This window comes from Fibroporia radiculosa (assembly GCF_000313525.1).
Source record: "Fibroporia radiculosa TFFH 294 genomic supercontigs, scaffold1256, whole genome shotgun sequence".
Taxonomy (NCBI): domain Eukaryota; kingdom Fungi; phylum Basidiomycota; class Agaricomycetes; order Polyporales; family Fibroporiaceae; genus Fibroporia; species Fibroporia radiculosa.
This window is the reverse complement of record NW_012133278.1, coordinates 24,196-33,902: the sequence shown is the minus strand read 5'-3', so window position 1 is coordinate 33,902 and position 9,707 is coordinate 24,196. Positions and strand designations below refer to the sequence as shown.

At 51.9% G+C, this 9,707-nt stretch overlaps 5 protein-coding genes across 5 annotated transcripts; 3 read left to right on the top strand and 2 right to left on the bottom strand.

The window, feature by feature from the left end:
* Nucleotides 1-140: 140 nt before the first annotated feature.
* On the top strand, nt 141-821 carry FIBRA_02436 (uncharacterized protein; the record flags this gene model as incomplete). Its single annotated transcript, XM_012324299.1, has 1 exon — nt 141-821. The coding sequence occupies one exon, from the start codon at nt 141-143 to the stop codon at nt 819-821; it is 681 nt and encodes a 226-aa protein (XP_012179689.1).
* Nucleotides 822-929: 108 nt separating this feature from the next.
* FIBRA_02435 (uncharacterized protein) lies at nt 930-1,504 on the bottom strand (the record flags this gene model as incomplete). Its single annotated transcript, XM_012324298.1, has 4 exons — nt 930-1,124; nt 1,183-1,244; nt 1,293-1,430; nt 1,495-1,504. 4 exons carry the CDS (start codon nt 1,502-1,504, stop codon nt 930-932), a joined length of 405 nt encoding a protein of 134 aa, XP_012179688.1.
* Nucleotides 1,505-2,539: 1,035 nt separating this feature from the next.
* Nucleotides 2,540-3,147, top strand: FIBRA_02434 (uncharacterized protein; the record flags this gene model as incomplete). The annotated part of the gene is made up of 3 exons (XM_012324297.1): nt 2,540-2,696; nt 2,755-3,001; nt 3,060-3,147. The coding sequence occupies 3 exons, from the start codon at nt 2,540-2,542 to the stop codon at nt 3,145-3,147; spliced, it is 492 nt and encodes a 163-aa protein (XP_012179687.1).
* A 118-nt stretch (nt 3,148-3,265) lies between these two features.
* FIBRA_02433 (uncharacterized protein) lies at nt 3,266-4,635 on the bottom strand (the record flags this gene model as incomplete). The annotated part of the gene is made up of 7 exons (XM_012324296.1): nt 3,266-3,509; nt 3,567-3,627; nt 3,693-3,732; nt 3,787-3,921; nt 3,976-4,143; nt 4,196-4,442; nt 4,499-4,635. The coding sequence occupies 7 exons, from the start codon at nt 4,633-4,635 to the stop codon at nt 3,266-3,268; spliced, it is 1,032 nt and encodes a 343-aa protein (XP_012179686.1).
* A 519-nt stretch (nt 4,636-5,154) lies between these two features.
* On the top strand, nt 5,155-9,626 carry FIBRA_02432 (uncharacterized protein; the record flags this gene model as incomplete). The annotated part of the gene is made up of 6 exons (XM_012324295.1): nt 5,155-6,098; nt 6,155-8,417; nt 8,471-8,655; nt 8,708-8,769; nt 8,823-9,089; nt 9,142-9,626. The coding sequence occupies 6 exons, from the start codon at nt 5,155-5,157 to the stop codon at nt 9,624-9,626; spliced, it is 4,206 nt and encodes a 1,401-aa protein (XP_012179685.1).
* Between the last annotated feature and the right edge of the window lie 81 nt (nt 9,627-9,707).

Genomic DNA, 9,707 nt, shown 5'->3' with positions numbered 1-9,707 from the left:
GCCGATCGGACGTTGCCGACCAGAACGAGCCGTGTCCATGACGCGGTCACTACCGCTGCTCTGAATATTTGCCTCAGCGGTCGCTCTCTCGCCCGCCCCTGCTGCTGCTGCCTCCGACCTGCAGCTGTCCTGTTTCCCCTATGGTCCGTAGCCTCATCCTCCGCGTCCCCCTCATCCGCTCCCTCCTCCCACGTGTCACCCAGCCCGTCCTCCCTCTCGCGGTCCGGCTCACCTCCCCCCATCCAACCGCGTCGCTGACCAGGCCCCTCGCCCACCCAGGCACTCGATTCTTCCATCTCCCCTCCCCACGTCTTGCGTCCTCTACCCCCTCCCCGTCAGACCAGCACTCCCCCGGTCTCCCCCCAAATGCCACCCTCTCGCAGCGTCTCAAACATCTCATAAAGGCCTACGGGTGGTACGCCCTCGGGGTCTATATCTTTTTGACCGCCCTCGACTTTACGGTCGCTTTTGCTGGCATCAATCTCATCGGCGCTGAGCATGTCTCTCGTGTCACCGCCGCAGTCAAGGACTACGCCGCCGGATTCATCCACTCGCGCCCCCCCGAGCCCGGGCGAGAAGAAATAGACGATATTACCGCCCACCCAGGTGCTTCCGGACAAGGAGACCTCTATACCATGCTTGTCCTCGCCTACACCGTACACAAAACACTCTTCTTCCCCATTCGGGTAGGCCTTACAGCCACGTTGACCCCCAGACTCGTCCGCTGGCTCACAGCCAGAGGTTGGACCGGTGGTGCTGGTGCGAAACGCGCCGCGAAGGAGGTCCGGGACAAAATCAGAAGTAGTAGAGATCAGGTGTAGCTCCTCATGATTACGTCTCATCCTCAATCATAATATTGCCGGTGAGTGAATCCAGTGCCTGTCGATCCACGAGAAATTTATGTTACACAGCGCACACCTCATTGATATTTATACAGCATACGATAAGACAGTAGGCAGTCCCTGAGCTGCGTAATGGGATTCAGGCGGGCGGGACTTCGTCACCTGTGCTGAATTATTGGTCGCGATGATCATACCGAATAATGTCTGCGTACTTTGGAGGATCCCATCTTTCACGAGTTCTTCGGCCTTGGGTCTCTGTTGTAGTGCATGTTCCAGCTTGTCCTATCAAGTCGAGATGAGCGATAAAACTGCTTCAGGGACAAATACAGCGGGTCCTTACCTCGAGCTGTGAACGTTCCAATCTGTCTTTGGCAGCTTGGAGAGATGGGGCAACGTTGCTCTCTAGCAGTGTGCGTGTAAGCAGTGTTTGGTGCGCATCCTATCACAGACCTTTCAGGATGTTACGCTCGACCAGGTCTTGCTTGTCTGGCCGCAGACTGAGACGTCGCTCGAGCTTTTCCACAGTTTCGGGGTCCACGGACGGCTTGCGTGCGGGTGTGGGGCGCGTGGGGTTTGATTCTGCTGACGCTGATCGTTCGTATAGCGAACTGGATCAGTTCGGTGTGCTCAATCCCAAATATTCGTGACCTACACATTGGCATTTGCTTAGACTGATGGAGTTGGGGCTGGTAAGGAGTTTCTCCAGCTTAGGAGTCTTGCGGTGTGTTAAGTATCAGCTCTCCTGAACTCGTGATTCATCAGATCGAAATACGAGACCATGTCTGGACGTGTCGTTGGCCACATGATCCGCCGAGAGCGTGTAACTCATGCAACGTGTGTAACATATGGCTGTGAACTTGAACTTTGCCTAGCTAGTAGTATGCAGAGGATATGTGTACCAGACCCTAGTAGCGGTATATGCGTTGCATCTTATCAGGAATGATGATTCATGTACAACTCCTTGTATCCCCCCCTCATCTGTCTGATAATTCACGTTGCGCGCCTCCTCAATATCGTACTGCACCCGCTGGACGTTCACTTTGGCAAAGTCACCGTCCACGGCTTCCAGGGTATCAGGGAGCTAAACGACATATCCGCGCGCCGCAGAGAACTAGGTATGACGCCGACGAAGAAGTTTCTGAAGCCCGTCACTCGCGATGGGGTGTGCGACGAGGCATAGCTAGCTGCAGCAAACACATGGTTGGTCTAGCATTCGGCAGGATCAGGTGTCCAGGTGTGTCCGCGAGAAGGGGCGAGAGGTGTGGCTACCACGAAAGACATTGAGCGTCAAAGGAGGCCATGGGAGTCCGGGACAGAGGTCGAGGTTATCCGCGAATAGCGACGGGCGCACTTCATGAGGGTTGTATGGCGGAGGTGGCTAACTTGGCCGGGCCTGCCAATTGCTTTTCCAGGACATTAGAATATATTTTAAGCCGCCCAGCGGGCAACGTAATTACCCCACTGCTTAGATATTGCAGAAGATGCACCTCAGGTCAGTTCAATCTGAGTGAGTCAAGGAGCCGAGTCGTCATCGCCGCAATAGTATTTACATACACTGAGCCCTTCAAGTTCAAATGATCAAGGATCCGGAAACTTGAAGTGTTTGTCTCCCACGTGGTAGACGTTGAGCGGGGACGGCCGGGCGGGAGTAGACGCGCCTTCCGACCTGAATCAACACTTACTTTCGTCGAGACAACATGTCGCGGCATATGACCAGGACAGCTGGTATTTTTCTCCGGCCAAGACCTCAAAGCTTTATCACACCACAAAGTCGTCTTGCGTCCTCAAATTCTCACCACGACGAGCATCATGGCGAACAGCATGTTGAGGACAGTGTCTCATACTCTAAGGAAGGTACGTACTTCATGCACCTTGGTTGTGAGAGTCGAGCCATTTGAACGTGTATTTCTAGACTTCTCTTCACCTGTGTGGCGAAACTTTGTCCTGCTAGGCCTTGCTGCCGCAGGATTTTACAAGCTCGCTCCCGCGCCCGGCGACGACACGTATCTGACCCGCTTCATCGCTCACTACTCTACTCCGCGCGACGTATGGGAGAACATTAGATTCAAGCACCTGCTCCTCACTGTGGAGGGGTCGGACGACACATTACTCGTAGCAGATGCCAAGCGACCTCCGATTCATCGATACCGGTACCCACAGTGCGTGATGTTGTTTTTCTTACAAAGGCTGCCCCGGTCAATGCAGTCTTTTTTGTAGGCGGCTTGAGCAGTCATCTCCTCATTTGCATCCAGTTGGCTCCACTGTTGATGTCAGCGACGTCGTTGTAAAGAATGACGGAGCATAGCATGCCCATCGTCCGCCTGTATTGACATTGTCCCAAAGCCTCACTGTAGATGTCACATTTCATTCAATGAACAAATGCAGCCGGAGATGTCTATTTCAGCAATAGTATCTATGCTTGGCTACAGCTTAGCTGAGCCGCGCTTGCGAGTGAATTGTTTCACCTCCTCCACGGTAGGTAAAACGAAACCATATGTCCAGACCCAAACTCTGCCATTTGTGACCTCGCCGTCTTGAAAGCCCATTTTCGCCCATTGTTCGGGGTTGCATTCTTCCACTACGTTGCAGACCAGGGATTTCTTCGTCGCAAATACAGGATCAGTGCCGAGGAAAGGTGAGTGAGATGGGTAGAGGGCGGTGGTCAGACTAGCCCAGTGCACCATCAACAATCTGATAAGAGAAGATATCAGACTGAAGACATACTCGTCGTATCCTGGCGCAACAAGTACAAAATGTATGTGCGAGGCACGATGCGGATGCCGGCCTAGAGTGATTCCACGATGCCTGGAATTCAGCGGCGTGATGAGTAAGTTATCTCCGAAAACATACCAAGCGCTCGAAGAAGGTCGCCAGATGGCCCATTGCTTGGCTTATCACAGGCTGTCAGCATACATATATGGCCCGGACTCTCAAGACTGCTCACAATGGGGTAAGCCGTGGGCAGGATACCACGATAGCAAAAGCTGCCATCATCCTCCGCTACGATTTTCCCTCTGTCATTGGCCTCTGTAGTACCCGGGTATTGGACGTCGTATATACCATCACCGTCCGCTTGCCACTGTATACATGGTATCTCTATGGTAGTAAATTGAAAGCGAACTGAAAAACTGACCACGTCAATTTTGGCACCTTTGATCCCCTGACCTTTGGTATTCTTGACGGTCCCGGAGAAGAACATGGCTTCACCGTGGGTGCCAGCTTTGGCTAACGATGAGCCGGAAGGAACTTCTGGGGCATTAGGGACATAGAATGGGCCAGCTTCGCAACTGTCAGTACATCCCTGCAGCAAGCGTTGTGTGAACATATTGAAGAGCTTAGTAGACCATACTGACCGCAGGTTTGGGATGAGTTAATTCGTCGACAAGTGCGCTCAACCCAAGGGTATCACTGAGTATGATGAACTCATTCTGGTAGTCTGTGCTTTCTTTTCCTACACGGGTGAGGAACGTTATGATCTTCGTCCACTCTGCATGTGTGAGCGCCGTTTCTCTTGCGAAAGTGTGCAAGTGCGTGACAAGTCCGGTCATAAGCTCGAGAGTGCGTGGGTCTTTCACTAAGGTCCGATGGAGCTCAACGACACTAGGATCCAGCTTATCAGTCAACGCTAATCAATAATGCGTTAGGAAATGACAGACTGATCAGTGATGGTATAATCTGTCCCTTCGCGGAAATCCCGTTCGAGAGGCAGATCCTTGGGAATCTCGTGCTGCAACTGGGCGCGGATGGCGACACCGACGCGCAGCGGGTCTGTCATTTGATTTTTCGACGCCATGAAGGATGACCTGTGATGGAAAGAAAGTCTGCGTCGAGGGTAAAATTGGGGGTACTAGGTGGCCCTTTAAATAGTCTCAGTTTGCGAGCTTGCGAAGTCACGTTGAAAGAATCCAAGCCATATGACAGGCATCGTGTGTAAGATTCTTCGTCTATTAGCAAGCTTGGTTCTTCCGCGTCCAGAAACCTATCGGCATGTGAGTGTCCAGCCGAATAGGGACAAACCACAGGACCAGAGGCAGATACAGATGGAATTTGGACAAGCCCGAGGGCGGCGCCCACTACTTTGCTGTGCAGCCAGTGTCCCACGCGACGCGTCCGCTCACGTGAAGCGCGAGGTAGGACGCTGACGTAAGCAGGTTGGCAGTCGAACACGACCTTGACCTCGCAGAGTTCACGCTTCGTCAACGCTTCAACCGCGCGTCGCCGGTTGCCATACCCAAATTTCCAGTCCCTCGTTCTCTCCATTCCAGTCCTTCAGCGCAGTATACCCTCATCCAGTCTCGTATGCCGCTCGCCCATGGGTGTCTGCCGATTACTCTGTGTCCTTGTCGCGTCCGCATTTCTCTTTCCCTCTCATAATGGCGCCTTGGCAGGTCTCCCACTCGTCGATTTTGATCGCATGGGCACTGTCGGTATAACTGGCTCGTTCGCTGGGCTGGGACTATCCGACAACAACACGATTTCGACTGTGTTCGACTCTTCGACAGCGACGGTCCTTTCTCGTTCTGCCGACGGGTCGCTCACCGCACTGGGCTCCACCGACGTTGGCGGTCGCATTGCGGCAGGTTGTGTGTTAGGCGACGTGTACTACATCGGCGGTACATTCACTACTATTGGTGGTGTGTCTGCCAACAACGTCGCGTCCTACGCTTCTGCAACGGGTTCATTCTCTGGCCTTGGGTCGGGCGGTCCTGACGCATCAGTGAATGCATTGTTTTGTGATGTTGCTAACAACCGCGTTTGGGTTGGTGGTAAATTCAGCTCTCCGGGTCCATCAGTTGCCATCTGGTCTCCACAATCCTCGCAATGGTCCCCCCCACCCTTTGGAGGTTTGTCTGGGGCTGCCGCTGAAGTGCTGTCCATCAGCCCCAATTACTCTAGTTCGGGCCTTTTTTTTTCGGGGTCGTTCATCACAACGTTCGGAAATGGTAGTGCATCTTTGAATGCGACCAACAATCCCAACGTCCCGTATTCTCCAGGTGCCTCCCCGTTCTCGTCATCACTGGTTCCTATTCCATTGCAGAATGCACAAATTATCGCCGAACCATCCTCTACCGATCCAAATTATGATAATATTGATGCCATCCTGTGTCCATCGGGATCCGACGGGCCCGGTCATACGTGGTTTGCTGAGGATGGAGACGCTGCGGTAATCACGGTTCGCGCATTCTCGTTGCTCAGCGCACGGGGCATTCGACTCGGAAATACCTTCTTAGATGGAAGGGGAACTACAGGCTTCAGGTGGGGTGTTGCATTTGTATATGTGCGAACGATATACTCACTTCTCTTGTCTTCAGCGTCACCACTATACCGGACAACACCGTTCGCACGCTATCATATATCGATCCTACGACAGGCGCAAACCTGACTTGTACCAATCCATGTCCGCTTTTAGACACTTCTTCTATCCCCTACCAGGACTTCCTTTTCGATGAGGTACTCGACATAACTGGCTTCCAGCTCACCCTATCTCAGTGGCAAGGCGCTGGGCCCGGCCTACATATTCTACAATTACTGTCGTCAGGGGCCTTTGCATCTGCCATCGCTTCCAATAACACTGAATCTTGCTATGCGCCAATTGCGTCGAATGTCTCGTTCACCGGTAAATGGACTCAGAAGGAAGCAGCCACAGACATACCCGCTACCGTTGAAGCAGTACTAGTTTCAACGGTTAGTGTCGGTACAACTCCACCAGATAGTCCCAGCATGACGTGGATGCCCTATGTTTCAGCATCTGGAGATTACGAAGTTTATATGGTAATTCCCGGGTGCACCGAGTTTCAAGATTGTGCTCTGCGCACGAGCGTTCAGGTCACCGTTTTCCCTGGGGGGGGATTACAGCCTTCGGTCTCTACCATATCGCAGCAGAATTCGGAGGATGAGTCGACGTTGGTTTATAGAGGGCCCATCGTACCCTCCTCGCCTGACTTCGTTACCACAATCTCCATGACTTTATCTGCCAAGCCCAACGGTGCGGGACAAAATGGCGAATACGAACTGGTGGCTGGCGACGTGCAGCTCGTGTTAACAAATGCGAACATTACTGGTGGTATCATTGGGGGAGGCAATGCCACTGATGTCAATTCCACAAATGGTTTTGGACTCTTTGAATGGCCGCTTACGTCGAAGTCAACCGTGAACGCTACCAGTATCCTCTCCAATGCTACAGAAACTAGCATAGACGGCATCGCTTTCGCTTTATTCATGGCCATGGGTGGCGACGTCAGCCTGACTTCCGGGAATTCGCACATTTCAGCAGTGGGACAACATTCCTCGGGCACAGTCTTCATAGGTGGAAATTTCAACCTGTCTTCAGGATCTGCGTCGGGCGTTGCGAACATTGTCACATTCAAGGATGGTGTTTTGACTTCGTTGCCCTCCGATGGGTTGAATGGTGCCGTAACTTCCCTCTACATCGTAGAGGATATGGTATATGTCGGGGGAGCGTTCGACGACACGGTTTCACCGTCAAATGCCGCTCTCAAGGGTGTCGCTATGTTTGATGTTCAGCAGAATAAATGGGTATCCCTGGGTGCGGGGGTCAACGGCGTTGTGACCAGTTTGGACTACTCTGACAACCTGTTGTTGTTGACGGGCAATTTTACTGAAGTATATGCGGCAGATGCTTCGATCGGTCGAAGCGCGATGGGTTTTGCCGCCTGGAACAATGGGATATCCTCGTGGGCTAATAGCGGGGGTTTTTTGGTCGGAAATATGACTTTTGTAGGCAACGTGTCATCCGTAGGCGATGGTCAAAGCCAATCCCAGCTTATTGCAGGCAATGTCAACGTCTCAGCCCAATATGGTTCAACTGGCTTCGTTTTGGTACAAAACGGTGCTGGAGGTTCGCCACAAGTCGCTCCGCTTGGCGTACAGCTGGATAGTGTGGTACCAACAACCTCGGTGAGCAATGTACAGCGGCGGCACTCTCATCTCCGTAGGTCGGCCGCGTCATGGGTGCCCAAGATTAATGTTCTACGCTTGTTCCGACGAGAAACCTCACCTGCACTTGCTCCCCTACCTGCGGCTCCTGCGCCCTTAGCTCCTGCGGTTCTGTCAGGCGCGTTCTGGACGAATAGTTCATCATCTCAAGAGATGGTTATTCTTGGCGGCAATTTCACCTTTTCATCAACCTCCGGATCGGTTTACCAGAACGTTGCAATCTATGATAATGCCACAGCGTCGATCAAACCTTTACAAGGTAGTCAGATCAATGGCACCGTTCGTGACCTTCTGGTCCAGGGAGATTATCTCTACATTGGAGGAGAATTCACATTAGAGGGTACCAATGCCGATGGATTTGCAATTTACGATCTTGCCACGGAACAATGGGCAATGTCTGGTGTGGAGGCACTACAACCTAGTTCAGGTACTAGTGTCGTCGTTCGTTCGGTGACAACATCACCTTCGCAGTCAAATATAATCGTCGTTGCTGGTTCTTTTGCTCAAGCTGGATCAATTGCCTGTCGTTCAATTTGTTTTTATGACGCTAGCACGGAGCAATGGAGTGCTTTAGGGAATGGGATTCAAGGCGACGTAACATCTGTTTCTTATGCTGGGGTACGTATTTAGCATGGCTCTGATTTCTGGCAATACTAAGTTGGATTACGTAGGACGACTGGAGCACCATAATTGCCGCAGGTTCGATTGCTCTTGCTGATAACACACCTGCGAATGTCGCTACTTTCATCTTGTCCAATTCCACTTGGGCTACCATGGGCGATGACTCCTTACCCGGACCTGTGACGGCTGTCGCTGTCAATGATGGGAATATCAGTAGCGTGTTTGTTGCTGGCCGGTATGTCCACCGTGTCTTACGCATGTAGCCACTGACAATTTATGTTATGCAGAACCTCGGATGGGACATCTGCATTCTTGTACTACTGGGATGGCCAGGTTTGGGCTGCTGTCGGTTAGCTCTTTCTCTTTCTCTCAGTAATGTGGATGATAAATATCAAAATTTAGGGTCGACTCTGGAGCCTTCGACAGACGTAATGCAACTTATCATGGTCCCCCTGCAAAATACGCATGCTGCTAACAGTATCATACAATCGGATCGTATGCTTATGGTATCCGGCTATCTGGCCGATACTTCATTTGGGAATGCCTCGTCTGCGTTATTCGATGGGGAAACGTTCATTCCGTACATCGTCTCTGAGACGACCTCTGGCTTGCCGGGTATTGTTTCTGGACTCGTATACTCTCTTGCTTCGTTTAGCTTTACACAGACACGTAAGTACAATCCTTTGGCCTTTATGCCATACATTGATTTGTATTTGAGCAGACTTCCTCGCCACTGGTGTAGTCATCTTGATCTCTATTGCCATCGCTGCAGGCATTGTGTTCCTCTTGGCTCTGATTGGAATACTCTGGACACTTTTCTCCAGAAGAGACGACAAGCTCGTCAAATATGACGCAGTTGATGTTCCAGATGACGATGATTCTACCCATCGGCCTTCGTCACTACTAGCGCACATTAATGCGGCGACGCGAACCACCATTCTAGGTGATCCATTACAACACAACCAACCCACGGAAAAGGATAGGGACAACGTGGCAGGCCCAGTCGATCAGGATCCGTTTGGACCGGATGGGAGTAACTACGTGCGCGCCGAAACGCCGTCAGATGCCGTCATTGGCATTATGAATGGTGAGGAGACAAGCAGACCGGCTTACGCTCGGTATTCGTTTGATGGTGTTGGGGAGGGCGAGCTACCATTATCAGTCGGTCAGGAGATTGAGGTCTTAGACGATGGGGACGCAGCGTAAGTTATCTCTTTACGTCGTCTGAACTCCTCATGCTTATGTTCATTGTAAACAGCTGGTGGTATGCACGAGATATACGTACAG